Source organism: Phalaenopsis equestris, unplaced genomic scaffold, assembly GCF_001263595.1.
Source record: "Phalaenopsis equestris unplaced genomic scaffold, ASM126359v1 Scaffold000055, whole genome shotgun sequence".
In the NCBI taxonomy this organism is placed as follows: Eukaryota; Viridiplantae; Streptophyta; class Magnoliopsida; order Asparagales; family Orchidaceae; genus Phalaenopsis; species Phalaenopsis equestris.
Genome location: NW_018164497.1, coordinates 316,601 through 336,720, shown reverse-complemented (window position 1 = coordinate 336,720; position 20,120 = coordinate 316,601). Strand labels below are relative to the sequence as shown.

Sequence of the window (20,120 nt, the reverse complement as noted above, 5' to 3'; positions counted from 1 at the left end):
TTTTCGTCCCTTTCACTCTTATTTTATTTTTTAACGACGTAAATCTAAATTTAATATATCTTATTGCACGAAAAATTTATTCCGTCGTTGCTCGAACTCCATCTCCCTCACGATCTCCATCTCCATCATCAGCTTTATTAGTAAATTATATTCACCCTAAATTCATATTACAACCAAACACCTCTTTAATTTCATCATAAAATAAGTGAAAAGGCTCGTGCAATGGCCAAAGAAAATGATTATATTTCTAAGCTCATAAATTCGAGCCACGTACATTTTAGTTTATGGTTCGATATTAGAAAAAAAATAAGAATAATTTCCTTCTTCATAAAAGCTAAATTACAGAGTTATTTATTTATTTATTTATTTAACTTGATTTATTAAAAAAGCATGCATCCCAATCATTAGCTTGAATAGTCCCAAATAACCCCCTACTAAATGGTCTATTTGGTGCTATTTACATTATTTTGACCCCTTACCTTCCTTTGAAGAAGCGATGTGAAACTCCAACCACCTAACCTATTAGAAGTATAGTAATATATCATCATGTGGCATCGTGCAATTAAGAATATATAATAACTTACAATTTGATTATATTTGTGGCATAATTTTAATAGGATTTAGAATTGGATTCTCACTAAATTCAGCCAAATGCCAAAATTCGCGGCTTTCGTGAGTTCAAATCTCTCACTATTTCTACGTAAATCCCGGATTTATTAAATCCAATGATTTAACGGATTACGCGAAAAAGAAAAAAAAGACGACCACAACATCTGTGCTGCGAAGAAGTCACAGTTTCATATGATGTTCTTACATGTTATGCTTATTTTGCATTAAATCCCGAAAGAAAATGCACAACACCTCAAAAGAATTTAACTGAATGTTAACGAAAAACTAAATTTTACACGTTCTGATTCACATGATCTAAATCCTATTTAACTTAAATTCTGGGTGCAGCCAATCACCTGTCAAATGTTCCAACATAAGAGAGTGGAAACATTACATTTTTAAGAAAAAATAAAGATGCATAATTTGGGGCATTTAGGCACATAGCATGTATTTTCAATGTATTTACATATCTAACATCAAGATTTTATTTCCTATATTTAAGCCACTCAAAATTTTCGTATCACCTCAAAAATATTATTATTTGATATAATTGGCAAGTTACTTCGCAGCTATTTCGTCAGTCGTAAGTCCTCTCTGACCCGGGATCGAAATGTACGTGAAAAAATTGATGTTTAGGTGCTAGAAATGTAAATACATGGGAATTAAGTGCTGTGCATTTAAATCTTCCTATAATAATTTACAATTTAATAATTCGTTTATTTTTTTTATATTGAAAATGATAAATTTTTATAGAGTAGGGTTGCTCAAGCTATTACTCACCGTTATATGGCTTTATGTTTTCCCCCAACAAGCGTCTAAATATTTATGGTGAGAGGCATTCCATGTGACCATTTGATTTTTTTAATCGGCCCGAAAGATCACATCACCCAGCGGTTGAATTTTATCAAAATATTTTATTTTATTAAGCCAAATATATAATAAATGAGATTAAACTTACCTAAATCTAAGTATTTTATTTTATTTATTATGTACTTCAAAATAGGGCTGTCAAAACGGCTCGTTGTTCACGAACACCTTGTGTTCGGCTCGTTTGCTAAGTTAACGTGCTGAACACGAACGAACAAATATTCAAACAACACAAACAAATATTTGTTCGTTCGTGTTCGGCTCGTTTTGACTCAAAATACTACTGATTAGAACACGAACAACGATATTTTTTAACAAGCCGAGTCAGGACTAGGGCTTGTTAAAACGGTTTTTTGTTCTCATGCATGACTAGGGCTGCCAAAACGGTTTTTTGTTCTCGAACAGTATCGTGTTCTGCTCGCTAAGCAAACGAGCCGAACACAAACACACTTTTTGAGCTCGAAATATAAACAAGCCGAATATGTGTTGAGCCTGGGCGAGCGAGCTGAGCCAGGCTCAGTCAGCTCGTGTTCGGCTCGTTTACACCTCTACTTCAAAATAGTTTTTAAGTACATATCCAAAAATAGTTAGGGGTGGAGAAATTTGTATATATATATATGCTCCTTGAAAAGTAATGGAACAACCTAATTCTTTTACCCTATTGGAGAAGCATGTTGCTCCGAGAACAAAATTCTTTTATCACACCATCATCACAACATCATAACTCTGAGGAGTGGAACTGGCCAATCCTAGCATAACGCAACATATAATACAGCTTCGGTGGATATCAATGATCACTTCATGATTTAAGATCTCTGACAAAATAACACTCGCATAACTATCAAACTACCATAACTCTGAGGAGTGGAACTGGCCAATCCTAGCACAACGCAACATATAATACAGTTTTGGTGGATATCAATGATCACTTCATGATAACACTCACATAACTATCAAAGTATATTTGAAAGTTTAAGAGTAACAACTTTGAGAATGGAGAAAAAGATTTGTGCATATGTTTATTTTAGCCTTAGTTTCTTACACTAGTATGATATTTAATTTCTTATCAAACAAGCCCATACATAGTATATAGTCATTTATAATATAGTACAAATACAATCAGTCAAACATTAAAGAGATAAAAATAAAATATTTATATGTTGAATGGTTGTGTATATTCAAATGAAAATCTAAATGATATGAACATTTTTTCTTCTCTATCATATTATTCATTCTCTTTAAAGCTTTATTTGATGTTTGGAGTGTACTTATATTAACATATAAAATTATTGTCGTCTTAGTACATTTTGAATGCATCTTCCCTTAAGTTCAACATCCTCGTAATTTTTTTTTTATCTATGAATCCATCTATAGAATTCATTTACTTTTCACAATCTCTTTTTCTTCGATGTTTGAGAAGATTTTGGTGGTTGGATATTAAATGATAGCTATTGCAATGGTGTCATCATAAATCCAACAAAGAAAGTCATATTTTGAATGTCCTTACGCTTTTATCGACATAAATATGATTCAACATCCTATTATTATTATTCATAACTAGTAAATATGAGCTGCAAGTATAATTTATTATCAAATAGGTACCATATATGACTTCTAATAAACATCTTCAGATGCAATCACTTGACCTGTGATAGCATTTTAACCAGTTATAGTCTTGTTGAATAAATTGGAGAAGTCAATCCAACGAGCTTTAAAAGTATTAAACATATTCCCCAAGTGATCGTGATTCAAAACCTTGCATATGCATGATCATGCAACTATAACTAAAAGTTGTTGTTTATTTCTTTTAATGATTACAATTTTCATAAGTTGGACAAAAATTTGCTCCATTTTTTTCCGACTAGATTGCCTCTCCACATATTTCAATCATATCACTAACATTTATAATATATCAGCTGATAGATAAATTAGTTTAGAGATTAGGAAAACAAAAGGCTAAAAATACATTTCATCATTAGTATATTAATAATCATAATCAAATATTTTAGACTCCTCTGAGAAGGCAACAACTGTATATTAAATTATCTGTCACAATACTTTGAGAAAAAAAAAATTTTTAAGTTATCATGAATATTAAAAAAATTATGATCTAAAATATAAAAAATTGTACCTCATTTTTATAATTGTCATAATCTAATAGAGCTGATTAAAAATAGTCTACTTAATACTTATCATGGAAATTTCTAGGAATATGTCAATTGTACATCACTTTTTTCACAGCCACTCATATATGTTTGACTTAACTTTATTTATGTGGTGAGATGCCTTAATGATAGCCAAATTTACCACAGTTGTCCAAAAAGTATATAATACTCCAAGCATTTTACAAAATAAATATTTATTTAATTCCATAAACCCAACTTAAAAATTAATGAAGAAAGAAAAACATGAAGTTGGTATTTGATTTATATAACCATTTACATAGTAAGCCAAACATTGGGTTCATACTAGAGACAAAACACATTTATACTTTATTTAACTTAAAAATAATGATTAGAATAAACTTCAGAATGAATATAAGTTGTAAAAAAACTTTACAAAACTTTAATGAATTAATGGCCACATTTCGGGTATGTTTGGGGTTGCATTTGTTCAAAGAAGTAGCTGTAATGTTGTTGCAGAAGAAACAGTTGTTTAAAAAATTATTGCGGTTATTACCAAAAAAAAAAAAAAAGTTAAATTTAGACCGCAGTTAGTAGCCACCGAAAGTAGTCAGGTATGGTGGGAGAACACAGCTTTTAGCTGCAGTTTTTTTAGAACACAGACAAAATTTAGATTTACCAAACAGAAAAAACTGTGGTGCAGCACCACAACGCCGACACACCGCCGCCTCAAACGCGACTTTAGTAACCAATTTGATTGTAAAATTTCACAATGGAAAAGCCAAATGGTCTCTGCTTTTTAACAATAATCGGAACCCATTCCGAATCCCTACATCCAAAAACATTGCTGGAACAACTATGAGAATTATATATAGATCTGTATTGCTGAATAATTAATCCCCAATGTAACAAGTCAGAATCAAATCCAAAGATAAAAGAAGAGAAGCTAAAAAGTGAAAGAAATAATAGAGATTGAAGAAGGGTATTCATGATTAGGGCTGTTAAAATTGCTCGCCCTTGACGGACAAGTCGTGTTCGATTTTTTTTGTCAAGTAAATGAGATGAAACGAATAATTTTGTTTAATACGTATATGGCTCGAATTTATGTTTTAAAAATAATAATAATATAATTTATGTTCTTTTAAAAACTGATTAAAAATGAAACAATTAAAGCAAACAAATAATAATAAACAAAATTTTTTACAATTATACCACCCAATTTTACATGTATTTACATGTATACCACCCAATTTTTATGTATTTACATATGTAACAGTTAAATTTTACTTTTTATAATATACCCCTAAATCTTTCAGTTTATCATTTTAATTTAAAAAAAATGAAATACAGCTTTCCATGAGTGAGAAATGTGACATGCATAAGAAATACAAAGTTCAGATATAAGATAGGTAACTGCCAAATTTTACTATTTACAAATTTACCATCCAAAAAATTCCTATCACATTAAAAAAAAAAAGAAAAAGAAAAAGAAAAACGGAGAGGTTTCCACACAGCCCTAAATGAGCTAAGCGTGCGAGTGCATCTTCTGAATCGCTTAGAAACCCTAGCTGCGAGTCGTGGAAGCGCAATAGAAGAAGAATGGCCTTAAGATGGCCTTCTCTGGTTATGCAAACTCGAAAGCCTCCGCTACTTTCTTCCTCTAAGGGAAATTTAACTTGTTCCCGTTTTCTGGCAGCTCCAACCTCTAAATCCTTCTCGAAGTGAGCTCATTTCCCCCTTTCTTGCCATTGATTTTGCAATTTCTATAGTTTATTGCTATTTTCCTTTCGATTTAGTTATTTGTGTTTTTCGGATGTTGAGATGTTGGTAAACTGGGCTTTCTGTGGGGCAATAGATGACTAGCATTTTTATCAGGCAGTTGCTTTCTTGAATTGGAATGTTGAAAGGTCTGTTCATGAATCTTTTCATTTCGTAACCTTCTCTTGTTTCACCAGAAATTTTTTTTTCACACGGTTTTGAAGTTGTTACTGCAGTTTCGCCATTAGATGAATCATTCAAATCAAAATTTTATGGGTTGGATCTTGAGAGTGTTCGTGTGAAGGGAAGAAACGTGTGAGATTCACTAGAGCATAATTTTTTTATGGTATATACAGTTTTCTCAAGTTAGGGAGAGGTGATGCATTGTTTATGCTGGCGGCCTTGAAGATCTTGGCCTCAGCTATTTGATGAACATTAAGGAAATGGTTGATAGAACTGTATGCTTTGAGGTTTGGGTGGGATAATTTGGCGGATAAATAGTTTGATTATGCAAATTTGCTAACTTATTATTGACGTTTTAACTGGAATTGAGCTAACATGATTATCAAATAATTGGTAAAATCAATTGTGTGATCATAAAAATTGTGGTGGATATCGGCTATCATGATGAACGTGCTAAAATGATAGGTTGAGTGTTGGGCTGTTCAAGCTTATGGTACTGATTATCATTATAGATTTTTCTTTCTTAAATTGTTAGGAATTCTGATAAAATTTTGTTTGACATCTAGAATGTGATATGAAGTGATAATTTGCTGATACGACTCTAGCGTCTTGTAGGGCTGATGAGAATGTACACCATTACTACATGGTCAGTTGTGCAGTGTCAACGAACTTTTTGTAATTTAATTCAGAAACTATAGCCGTTTAGACTCAGCCATTGAACTTCTAATGTTTGATTTTTATTTTAATTTTGTCAGATGTTTTTATTAATATTTTCCTGATGAAATCAAGCAAATTTAATTTCCATGACATCAATTTTTTCATTTGATTTGTTTTTTCATTTGATTTGTTTTTCATTTGATTTGTTTAATTATGTGGAAACTTTCTTTACACCAACAGATAGTGGCAGCTAAACTTCATTAGAATTGTAAGTCAAGGAACTTGGGAGAGAAAGAGAGGTCCTATGCTGAGAAGGATATGATTTAAAGTTATCGGAGGGTTTAAAAGCTGATGGTATTGAGCTTTCATTGTCAAGTTCTTAGAATCGTAAAATGCTGAAGAACAGATTAAGCATGCAGTTGTGGTTATTGGTTACAGGCTTGAACATTTGGGTTTGGAATTGAAATTTTAGTTTATAAGGCTGTATCATACAATGTTTTTAGTTTGATTAAAAAGAAGAGCTATTGTGTGTGGATATGCTAACATGAAATAATGGATATGATGCAAATCTTGAATTACAAAACACAAATTGAGACTTTAAGCTGAGAAATGGGTCCCATTGTTGTACACTATAATTAATTTTTGTTCCACAAAATTAGATTTTTCTTGCATTTTAACTTCCATCATATTCAAAAGGCTTACCAATTTAAATAATTTTTTTTATATTTTTAACAACTTGATTTTTTTTAATTATTAGTTTCTATAAATTAGGATAAAAAATTACCTTATTTTCATTCATTAAGTTTGAATTTTCTTTTAATGTGAAGTAAAATGAGAATTTTATTTGATTTTTACATAAATTTATTATTTCTAATATCAATGAATGGATTATTTTTTTATATTAATATGTTTTAGCTAAGGTGATCTATTAGTAAGGGTAGAGTGGCATACCATCAATTATGAACATATCAGCAATATAAAAATTTGTGATGATATACCTGATGATGTCACTCAAATTTATTTCAACGATTGACATCCTAGTAATCCTCCAAATAAATTATTCCCACTTTTAAGCATAAAACATGTTGATCTATTTCTTGGATCATGCCAAATTACATGATGAATCTGACTGACCTTTCCAAACTTAAAAGTTAAATAGATGTTTTATTAATAAGAGATTTATTGGAGAGTTCAAGCTCTTGCAGCTTCAACATTACTGGGAAAAGGTCGAAGTGGGCATATACATGTTCACAACATAGCAGTTAATATTTCAATTTTCAATTTCTGCATTGAATGGTACGTTGGATATGATGATTGAAGTTATAATATTTTCAAAATTGATCCAAGTAGTAGTTATCATTAAATAATAATTCCAAAAGGAGATAAATGAATTTTTTTTTTAAAGCTAAGGATGGGTTATATGAATGGTTGGTTACTCCATTTGGATTAACTACTACTTCAAGTTCTTTATGTGAATTATGGACAATATTTTTTGACCTTTCATTAGAATTTTTTATCCTGTGTTTCCATACATAACAAGACTAGTTTGGTACCGTCTTAGAAGAATTTATAATTATCACATAAAGATAAATTATATTTAAATTTGAGAATGTAATTTTAAAATTTTATGGAATAATCTTAGGGATTGTCATATTAATTAAATAAATTTCTATTGAGTATGATAAATCAAAAGAAAAAAAAATACTAATATTCATGTGATAAGAAGTTTCTATGCCATGGCTACATTTGTGGAAGATTTATTATAGGATTCAATAACATCATGACATCTACTACTACTTTTCTTATGCAGAGATCTTTCATTGGATGAAATATGTTAATCGTGCTATTAAAGAAAAAGAAAAAACATTCAAATGGACATGTGCTTACATTACCTGTTTTTGTTTTGGCATTTGAGATTTCTCCTGACACAATGGAGAAAAAGGATTCATGTAGAAAAAAGATTCATGCAACCAACCCCACTTAGTGGTATAAAGGCTTGTTGTTGTTGTTGTTGTATTATTTGATATTCCCTGGGACGCTTTAGGTGTAGGCATTGGAGGTGTTTTTCTTTGAGTGAAAAATTGAACATTATTAAGCAAAATTAGTTTATTATGATATATAATTTTATATAGGGCTACATGCTTTTTGATATTGAAGATATTATCTAGTGTTTAATGAGTTCATTATTTAAAATTGCATAATTTGAGGTGCACTTTTAGTTCCATCTTATGGTGAGGCACATGCAATGTGCCTTGTGCCTTAATGCCTCGTAGTGGGAGAAAGTAGCTTACACCTTCATATTTTGAGGTTGTAATGAGGTTCATCTTGAGGCACATTTAATGAGACATACACTTGTACTTCTTGTTTTGCATTAAAGTATTGGATGCTGATAAACATCCCTTGGTTTTTTATCTTCCATTAGCTAACAGATGGCTTGTGAAGGAAAAAAATGGAATTCATCATCACAATGATTTGAGGAAGATCTAAACGTTGACTTTTGATGGAGCAAGGAACTTGAGCAAAGAAGTCAACAGAAAAGCAAGGGAATTACAATTTTAGAAACTTTATTTAATAAAAATTCAAAAGAAATTAATATAGTTATTCTTTTAAATAATATTCTTATTGCATTTTATTGATTAGGAAATAGGAAGATGATGAATATTGAAGTGATGATAATGACTGGGAAGGTATTGATACATGTGAGGTTGAGGGAGGTGAGAAAGCAATTAACTAAGATAATGTTTTTAATGAAGACCTTCTAAGTGATATGAATGGGAGATATTTTTGAAGTTGGGGTTCTAGCCATAACTAGTTTATTAAGAGTATTTTTACTTGTTTATTTTAGACTTCTCCTTTTGTTTTAATTATTTATCTTTGACTTCTTGTTGATTGTTTATATGATTTTTTTTTTATGATATACTTTGATAATTTTGGATATTGCTTTATTGGGTAAAAGCTGTGCTCAATTTTTTAGTTTTTAATGAGTTCATTATTTAAAATTGCATAATTTGAGGCGCACTTTTAGTTCCATCTCATGTTGAGGCACATGCAATATGCCTTGTGCCTTAATGCCTCATAGTGGGAGAAAGTAGCTTACACCTTCATATTTTGAGGTTGTAATGAGGTTCATCTTGAGGCACATTTAATGAGACATACACTTGTACTTCTTGTTTTGCATTAAAGTATTGGATGCTGATAAACATCCCTTGGTTTTTTCTTGGTTTTTGATCTTCCATTAGCTAACAGATGGCTTGTGAAGGAAAAAAATGGAATTCATCATCACAATGATTTGAGGAAGATCTAAACGTTAACTTTTTGATGGAGGAAGGAACATGAGCAAAGAAGTCAACAGAAAAGCAAGGGAATTACTATTTTAGAAACCTTATTTAATAAAAATTCAAAAGAAATTAATATAGTTATTCTTTTAAATAATATTCTTATTGCATTTTATTGATTAGGAAATAGGAAGATGATGAATATTGAAGTGATGATAATGACTGGGAAGGTATTGATACATGTGAGGTTGAGGGAGGTGAGAAAGCAATTAACTAAGATAATGTTTTTAATGAAGACCTTCTAAGTGATATGAATGGGAGATATTTTTGAAGTTGGGGTTCTAGCCATAACTAGTTTATTAAGAGTATTTTTACTTGTTTATTTTAGACTTCTTTTTTTTTGTTTAATTATTTATCTTTGACTTCTTGTTGATTGTTTATATGATTTTTTTTTTATGATATACTTTGATAATTTTGGATATTGCTTTATTGGGTAAAAGCTGTGCTCAATTTTTTAGTTTTTAATGAGTTCATTATTTAAAATTGCATAATTTGAGGCGCACTTTTAGTTCCATCTCATGTTGAGGCACATGCAATATGCCTTGTGCCTTAATGCCTCATAGTGGGAGAAAGTAGCTTACACCTTCATATTTTGAGGTTGTAATGAGGTTCATCTTGAGGCACATTTAATGAGACATGCATTAAAGTATTGGATGGTGATAAGCATCCCTTGGTTTTTGATCTTCCATTAGCTAACAGATGGCTTGTGAAGGAAAAAAATGGAATTCATCATCACAATGATTTGAGGAAGATCTAAACGTTAACTTTTTGATGGAGGAAGGAACATGAGCAAAGAAGTCAACAGAAAAGCAAGGGAATTACTATTTTAGAAACCTTATTTAATAAAAATTCAAAAGAAATTAATATAGTTATTCTTTTAAATAATATTCTTATTGAATTTTATTGATTAGGAAAGAGGAAGATTGATATTGAAGTGATGATAATGACTGGGAAGGTAATGATACATGTGAGGTTGAGGGAGGTGAGAAAGCAATTAACTACGATAATGATTTTAATGAGGACCTTCTAAGTGATAGGAATGGGAGATATTTTTGAATTTGGGGTTCTAAGCCATAACTAGTTTATTAAGAGTATTTTTACTTGTTTATTTTAGACTTCTTTTTTTTTGTTTAATTATTTATCTTTGACTTCTTGTTGATTGTTTGTATGATTTTTTTTTTATGATATACTTTGATAATTTTGGATATTGCTTTATTGGGTAAAAGTTGTGCTCAAATTTTTATGATGCTACTCATTCTTAGTCTTAATGAACATTGATTTAATTTCGATGCTTATTCCTCAAACAACTTTGAGACTTGTGCATTTCCTTACAAAAAAAAAAAAAAGGAATCAATACACAATTGTGCAATTTGAAGTTGTGAGAGTTTAATCTATGTTTTGGCCATTATATTTAAATTTGCATAGTAAATTTGAATGTAGATATGCTAATAGTTTGAGTATTTGTAGAAATATAATTTTATGCTAAAATGTTGTGTTATGATAGAAAATAAATCTTGTGATTCATCATGTAGAGTGGTCTTATGTTGAATACAATGACAAGAAACGTGACTTGTTTTGATTATATTAAATATGATTATGTTGCTAGTTAAAGTTTAATGAAATATTTGATGAATTAAATAAACCATCATTTATACTTAATAAATATATTACAAATAGAGATGGTTATCATATTAAGGGGCTTCTTTTTGTATTCTTGATTCAAATTTAAAAAATTCACTTATTCTGGAATTACATTTTGGTGGTGCTTTTGGTCGCTTTGGTGGGGAAAAAATTGTAAGTGTGGCATAGGATAGATATCACTGGTAAAGGTTATCACAATGTAGGACTTGTTTGGCAGATTAGGACACAAGAAATAGTATTGAATTATATACTTTTCTTCCAGTTCTTTATGAATCTTGGAAAAATGTTAACATATATGTTATGGTCTAATTAGGGAATGAACCAATCTTGATTGAGCCCCAGCATTGCTCAACTTGGCTTGTTAAGCAGTAATTCCAAAAGTTTCTGATTATCTTATTAAGAGTTGAACACTATGGAACAAAGTCTTATTTCTGATTAGCTTATTAAGTAAAGGAGCTTATAAAACTAGTTGAACACAAGCTTATTAAGAGTTGAACACTATGGAACACAAATAATGAGCTATTTCGATGGCCCTACATCTGATGTGTGAGATTTGTGTTGTTATTTAGCTCTCAGGACATTCCATCATAGCTGATCGACAAAATTCTTTTTAATACTTTTGTTGCTAGGATTTGTACCTATTGCGATGTTGCTTCTTTGGTGATCTTTGTGGCCAGCCTTCTGTGGTTTTGCTGCTATTAGCATTCCTTTTCTTTCAATAACCGATGGATGCAATTTTTATGGATTGTTTGATTGGTTAACGGGATTCTAAGTGATCTTTGTAACTATAAATAGGTCTCTAAAACCTATGCAAAAATTATAAGTTATTTTGAAAAAAAAAATCTAGTTGGATGTGCTATTCATTCTATTTTTAGGAGTCAACTCTATGATTAAGTGGGAGACTTTAATTTTTTGGGGAGATATTTTCTTCTTGTACAAGTTTGAGTCTTGATTTTACTACGTTTATTCATTGCTCAAAATTTTGTTATTTGATTGTCTGCGAGAATGATTTTACACAAGTTTTGAACTATTCATATTTTAATAGGTGTATAGATTACATTTCTTATGAATTTCTTGTTTCTGATTTCTATATATTGTCTATAGTATAACACGTTGAATTATTATTTGAATTGATTAATTTTACCCTTCTCTTTTTATAGAAATTGGATAGTTGAGAGTTATTACTTGTCAATTTTGTTTTCTTCTTGTATGGTTTCTATCATTTCATATTATATCTAAATTAGAGATTTAAAACTTTTGATGTCCAATTTCAAGTAGTAAAATTTTTCTAATTGCATCATGGAAATTGGGGAGCTAGGCATCTCCTTATCATTTTTCTTGATGAAAAGTTGAGACCATTTATTTGCTAATGCAGTATGATATTTGATGATTTTAGCTCATGGCAGACTTTATTGGAAAAATCTCAATCTCTGCAGATTCCATTTTGTAGGCACATAGTTATTTTTGTCTTTTTAACACTGTCATTGCCGGGTCTCAAGTCTCGTATGCGAAAAGTGAAGGGTTGCGTTAGACAGTTGGCGATTAACATATAATTTGTCGTAAACTCATGACATGAATCCTTTAAATCTTTGTGTAAATGCTAGGGCATCCTCTTGAAGCTACACATTTTATGAGTTGAATATAGTGAAAAGTGTGCAAAAGTCACTATACCAACGCCCGGGTGTAGTGTCAAATAAATAAAGGTTCCCCTATTACGAACGGTTTCGAGTAAAGAAGTTAGTCCATGAAATTAATATTAGGATAGGATATTGGAATATAGGTACTCTCACAGATAAACTAATGAAATTAGTTGATATTATGGTTCATAAAAAAATAATTATCTTATGTATTCAAGAAAATAAATGGGTTGGAAAAAAGACTAAAAAGATTGTTAGCTTAGTTTTTAAATTTTGGTATTCAGGTAGGAGTCGTAATATAAATGGTGTAGGTGTAATTATAGATAAGAGTGAAAGATAATGTTGTAAAAATTAATAAATTGAGATAGAATTATAGTCCTTGAGGTTGTTGTTGATACTAAAATTTTTTATTTTATAAGTATTGATTGTCCTCAAGTAGGTTTAGATATAGGTTTAAAAGAAAAATTCTAGAATGAACTACATGATTTAATACAAATTATATCTCTTGAAGAAAAAAAATTTATGAGATGAGATTTAAATGGACATGTTGGCAGTAGTGGAAGATTTTAGAAATATTCGTGGTAGCTATGGTTTTGACTATTGAAGAAGGTGGAAGTATATTAGATTTTTCTTTTTAACGTATGATTTTGTTATCGCTAATACTTTATTTAAGAAAGTATATGAACATATTATTACTTATAAGAATATATCTAATAAAACACAAATTGATTATTTTCTTATGAGAAAACGAGATCGTCAAGATTGTAAAGATTGTAAGTTCATTCGAGTAATAATTTAAGTACTCGATATCATTTATTAGTTCTTGGGACACCTAAAAGACATAAATTTATTTTGATGAGTAAAACTTTAAGATGAAGATTTAGGACGTTCATGAAGAAGGGATTTCTATGTGAGATAAAGTAAAAAAAAAAAACTATTAAACAAGTGACAAAAGATGGACTTCAAGAATCAAAAGGAAAAGCCTTTATAAATAAAAATAGTTTGTGGCAGAATAATAATGTGCAAGAAAAAAATAAAATATAAGAAGTTGTGTTATAAAAATTGATTTAAATGTAAAAGTTTAGATAACTGGAAAAAATATAAGGTAGTCAGTAGACAGTCTAAGAGAATAATTTGTGATGCTAAAAATTTTGCCTTTAGTGGTCTTTATAATATAAAAATATATATTATAAAAGGTAAAAATTTAACTCATATAAAGTGTATTAATGATGAAAATCAAAAATTATTTTTCTCAAAGGAAGATATTCAACATAGGTGGATGGGTTATTTTGATAACTTTTTCAATGAAGTTTCAAAAAATATGATTGACCTTGGTGATCTTAATATTGTTAATGATAATAAAACATTTTATTTTTATCATCTCATTAGCAAAAAAGTAAATTGAGGATTTAAAAAAAGTAAAAGGTGGAAAATTAGTAGGACCTGATGATATCTCAATTGAAGTGTAGAAATATTTAGGAGATTTGGGAGTTTCTTGACTTGTTAAACTTTTAAATTTTTTTTTTAAACTAATAAGACGCTTGAGGAGTGAAGGAAGAGTATTTTGGTTCTCATTTTTAATAATAAAGGGGATGCACAAGAGAGTGCAAATTATAGAGGAATTAAGTTGATGTGTCATACTTTAAAATTATGGGAGAGGTAATTGAGCATGGGTTAAGACATGATACAAAAATTTCTCATAATCAGTTTGGATATATGTTGGGCAAGTCTACCAGGGAAGCTATTCATTTATTAGAGTTTGATGGAAAAGTACAAAGAGAATAAGGAGGATCTACATATGATTTTTTATGGATTTAGAAAAAGCTTGTGATAAGGTTACAAGAGAACTCCTTTGGCTAGTTCTAGAGAACAAATGTGTTGATATGACTTATATTCAAGTCATTAAAGATATGTATATTAAAGTTGTTACTTGTGTTTGAACAGAAGGGGATTGACCAAGTATTTTTCTATTTCAGTTGGATCACATCAGGGATCAGCTTTAAGCCCATATCTTTTTGCTTTAGTTATGGATATTCTTTTTGAACATTTATAAGAGGATATACCTTAGTGTATGTATTTCACTGATGATATCCTTCTAGTGGATAAGACTACAGAAAGAATTCAAGAAAAACTTGAATTATGGAGGTCTACATTGGAGTTTAAAGGCCTTCGTTTGGAGTTGTCTACATTGGAGTTTAAAGGCCTTCGTTTGAGTAGATCTAAAACTGAATACATGGAATGTTATTTTAGTTGTAGTATATCTAGTGGTAGAGTTGTAAATATGGGTGATCAATTCATTAAAAGTTGTGATCGTTCTAGATATCTTGTGTCGATTGTTCAAAATGATGGTGATATAGATGATGATGTTATTAGTAGAATTTCAAGTTGTTTGGATGAAGCGGAGGAATGCATCGAGTCCACTATGTGATAGAAAAGTACCGCTATGACTGAAAAGAAAATTTTATAAGATGGTGGTGAGAGCTGCAATGCTCTATGGCTTAGAATATTAGTCTTTAAAAGAGAAACATAAAATAGAGTTAAGTGTTGTTGAAATGAGAATGCATAGGTGAATGAGTGGCTTGACACTTAAAGACAAAATGAGAAATGAATGTATCCGTGATAGGGTTGGTGTAGCTCCAATGGCGGACATGATTAGAGAGAGTCGTCTTTGGTCACATTAAATGTCAACCATCTGATGATCCTATCAGGAGAGTAGATGTTTTAGATTTGACTTATTTTAAGAAAGGGAGAGGTAGACCTAAAAAGAATTTGGCTTATTGTATAAAAAATGATGTTAATCTATTAGAATTAAATGAAAAATTTACTCTCAATAGGACACAATGGAGAAAAAGGATTCATGTAGCCAACCCCACTTAGTGGGATAAAGGCTTGTTGTTGTTTTTGTTGTAGGATCCGTTTAATTCTGGAACATATGTCAATTAAAGTAGTGACATAAAAATAGAGTTATATAATATGAATAAAAATATACAAAAAAAGAAAAAGAAAAACTAACACTTCATATAAAATTTCTAGATTCATATAGATCTCATCAGTGTGCATTTTATACACTTTCCTTTTTATATGTTTCATGTTGATTTTATTTTGGCTTCCTTTTTTTTGTTGATACGAAATGTAGTAGACAGCTTTTCAGACACCAATATTTGTAAGGCCTAGTTTATATACTTGCTCTAGGACGCACTCCAATGTGCAAGATTACTCATCTTGTCTCATTTCTGAGTTGAATAAATTGGCGAACTAGAGCACATTAGCTTAGCTAAGCTGAGTTTTATGAACACACGAGACGCATACAAGGGCACAGGGAAGCTACTCTAGAAGGAAACAAAAGAGGATAAAAAATGAACACCCTTATCAAGGAGTTGATATGCTTAGCTAGTACACCCTTAGCCATGAGCGAAACCACCTTATAGTGAGAGCCTCAAATTTTTTGTTTATAAAAATCTTAAGTTTTCGATGTTTACCCACCTTTAATTTATGATTTTACCTGAAACAAAAAAAAAAAAAAAATCCAACTTAACCACTTTTCTATATATATTTTCTTAAAAATGTTATATTCTCATCTATTTGTATTTCCATTTTTTAAATTTATTTGTATTTTTCTAGAAACACTAATTATATATATTTTTATTCATTTAATTATTATTATTTTATTATATTTTATTATTATTAAATCAATATATTATGTAATGCCGGTTCCACCCCTGCCCTTAGATGAGGGAATATTTTGTCTAATTCTCGCAGTGTTTAAGCACTAGCTGTTAAGAATTTGTTTAGTTCCTACTGTTACGAACGGGAGAGTATTGCAGCCATGCAATTCACTTATGCCAAAGCTTACTCCCAGTTATCTTCCACAAGTGAGCGCCCCCCTCATTTCTCTACAATTTGAAACATATACGAGAGCATGGAAGTCAGTTTCTAGGATGAGAATTCTGGAGGTCTAGTTCATTTCTTCTACTTCAACTATCTAGCATGAATCCCTGAGACATCTGGAGCCGGAGTTCTCTAATGGTGAAACTTGCTTTATATCATCTTCTTGCCAGTACGATTGTAATTAAAAAAAAAAATTACTAAGCTCTGCTAGCCTTGGCTGTAACTCTTATTTTGGTTCAAGCCTAGTTTAAATCATACTCACCCCATAAATCTCACTGTCAAACCTCAAGTATAAAACACCAAATTCTCTTATCTAAGCGGCAGTGCATGATCACTTTTGTTTTTTTATTTTTTTACTTTTTTTAAAGTTTATTTTGCTTATGGTTTGATTTGAAATAAATATGTTCGGTGTCTTTGAAATTTATTTTATTAATGAATATTGGATAATTGATTTATGTGATGACGGTGACGGTCGTCTGTGGCAGCGACAACTGCTTGACGAAGCAATTTTGAAGCTATTGAAGAAAAAACTGTTGTTCAAAAAGTTGCGGCGATTATTATAATTTTTTTTTTTTTAAGTCATACCACAACTTTCTAGCAGCCACCACAGATAGTCAGGTCTAGCGAAAAAATGCAGTTTTTTTGAGAACGCTGGCAAAACAACGTGCGGCATTGCAACGCCACCACACAGTCGCCCCAAACACACCCCTAACCTAGTGGTTAGGTGATTTGTCTCCATCCACAAAGCCTTAAGTTCAAGGCTTAAGCACATCGAGTTGCGTGCATGAGTTAAAAAAATGGCAGGCATCTATTCATGTTTTTCTTACTAGGTTCAGTTTTAATTTGTTGGTATTAATTGAAAAAAAATGATTGATTTCTATTTATTACAAATATTTAGATTTTAAATAACTTAAGCACATCAAATTGCTTGCATGAGTTCAGAAAATGGCATGCATCTATTCATGTTTTTTTTACTAGGTTCAGTTTTAATCTGTTGGTATAAATTGAAAAAAAATTATTGATTCCTATTTATTGCAAATATTTTGATTTTAAAGAACTACTCTTCCCAACATTCAATGATTTTTTGGCATTAGTTGCAATATGGTAACTTTTTTTTCTTCGTCTAGCATACTGTAACTTGATACACGATGCAGCATAAGCATTTGTGCTCTGTTTCACACATCATCAACAATCTCTAGTCTGATGATTTCAAATTTTGTCATTTACATTACCATAAAATCCTTCAAATTGCAAAAGCAGCATCATCCAGGCCTGCTTGAACTCCAAACACTCATAATTTTCTCTGCTCCAGCACAGTCTATCTTCGGAGAAATCCAAGCTCTCATTCATGCATCTCACCCAATGTTAAAAGTGGGGAGGCAGAGGGAAAACCACGTGCCGATGAAATAATGTTCGACGAGCAGACTTTGCAGCAACAACTCGACAAAGCAATTGAAGACGAAGACTACGCTCATGCGGCGAAACTCAGAGACAATCTCCAGGTCCTCCATGAGGACAGCAGGGCTTCAGTTCTTTCAGCCAATGAGAGATTCTACCATGCTTTCAGGAATGGAAATCTAGCAGCCATGCAATCAATCTGGGCCAAAGGGGATCATGTTTATGTGGTTCATCCCGGGGCTGGCAGGATATCTGGCTATGAGTTAGTAACGGATAGCTGGGAGATTGTTTGCGGGGCTGATCATGAGTTCCCCATTCGGATTGATTTGAAGGATGTTGAGGTTCATGTTAGGGGAAATGTTGGGTTTGTGACCTGCATGGAGGTGGTGAAGACTAAAGGTGGAAGCTGGGGCAAGCAAGTTGCAACAAATGTTTTTGAGGAGATAGATGGACAATGGTTTATATGCGTTCATCATGCTTCGCATTCGGAGGAATGAAAATTGTAGAAAAAGCTTATGTGGCTTCTGAATTTCTGATGTTAATTATTCAGAATTGTTGTATTTTGCTGCTTAGTGGAACTTGGGGGTATATGATTGAGTTAAGCCGGCTTCTGTGTCGGCACAAGTTTGATCAGATATAGAGCTCATGGACTGGTAGAACAACATTAATACTCATACATTGTATATTTTTTAGCTTTTTTCTTTTCCTTCTTTTTTCATTGGTTTGAGGAATTTTTAGTTGTGGATGTATAGATGGACATTCGCTGTGTACCTCTAATTTGTTTTTGATAAATGGTAAGTGCATATTTACTTTGATGTTCCATATGTAACTCATCAATGTCTTAATAGCACCCAATAAAGGGAGTGGACATCTGCGTGTAATACACACAATTTTTTATGTATTTATATATCTAGTTTTTAAATTTTGATATTTATTTATAGAATATTTAGTATCATAATTATATTAAAATATATTTATAAGAAAGATCTATCATTTTAAAAAGGGTTACTATATGGGATATTTGGGACAGGTTAAAGATTTGGATGTTAATATGAATAGAGATGAAAATTAGATGCTAAATATATAATAGTTATGTTATACGTATATATATCATATACATCATTAACAAATTTATTATCATTTGGCATGATTTTGAAGGCATCTTCTTAAAAATAAATGTTAAAACTGAAATTAAAAATCATTTAGAATTCTAATTTCAATAAAATCATAGTCAAACAATCGATTTGATGAGACAGATTTAATGATACTAAAATTGATACAAGCAGTATCAAATCAAGCTCGAATTAAGATGTTAAATTATTTTTGAAGCTTTGTGTGATTAATTATAATGTCAAATAGATTCGAGGTTTGACGATTCAAAGTCAAATTGAGTGTGTCAATGAAATGAATCCAATGAGTTTAAGGTCACTTAATTCTGACATCATTAAAACACTAAAATATTTGCAATATATCGTCTGATCGTAAGAATCTCTCTAGGCCGTCTAGTGAAGTAGTACAAATTCTTTCCTCATTTACAGGGAAGACTACTTCCAGACTCTCTAAATAGATGCAATGCTAAAATGAGGAAGAAGAGAACCTAGAATCACATTACTCCATTGCAGCCCACAGTTACCTTACGGTACAACATACATGCTCAGTAAATAAGTTTCTAGAGGAGGAAAATTACTTTACATACCCTTATAGTGTGACTCATGATTAATATATATTAACCTATTCCACTTTGCCTTATTACCCCTCATTAAGATGATGAAGTTTGGAGCTTGGATTGTAGAAATTTAAACGTCTTTTTTTTTTGGCAAAGATTTAGTTAACATATCTGTTGGTTAACTTTGGGTGTTAATGTAGTGGATTTGAAGAAAATTGAATTGAATTTGGTCTCAGGTGAAATGATATTCTATCTCAATATGCTCGATGTGAGCGTGGAAGACTAGATTCATAGCAATCGCCATCACAGAGAGGTTATCACACGAAAGTTTGGTGGGATCCGATTGTGGAGAGCCAAA

At 31.0% G+C, this 20,120-nt stretch overlaps 1 protein-coding gene across 1 annotated transcript; it reads left to right on the top strand.

Moving 5' to 3' along the window:
* The first annotated feature begins 5,103 nt into the window (after positions 1–5,103).
* On the top strand, positions 5,104–18,670 carry LOC110019392. Its single transcript, XM_020717030.1, has 2 exons — positions 5,104–5,320; positions 18,011–18,670. The coding sequence occupies exons 1-2, from the start codon at positions 5,199–5,201 to the stop codon at positions 18,591–18,593; spliced, it is 705 nt and encodes a 234-aa protein (XP_020572689.1). The 5' UTR covers positions 5,104–5,198; the 3' UTR covers positions 18,594–18,670.
* Positions 18,671–20,120: the final 1,450 nt, after the last annotated feature.

What these genes read in the sequence shown, in the direction of transcription:
- LOC110019392 (XM_020717030.1), top strand. Translation starts at nt 5,199, where the DNA reads ATGGCCTTAAGATGGCCTTCTCTGGTTATGCAAACTCGAAAGCCTCCG. An exon ending in ACCTCTAAATCCTTCTCGAA is followed by an intron (nt 5,321 to 18,010) that starts GTGAGCTCATTT and finishes TCTCTGCTCCAG; the next exon opens with CACAGTCTATCTTCGGAGAA.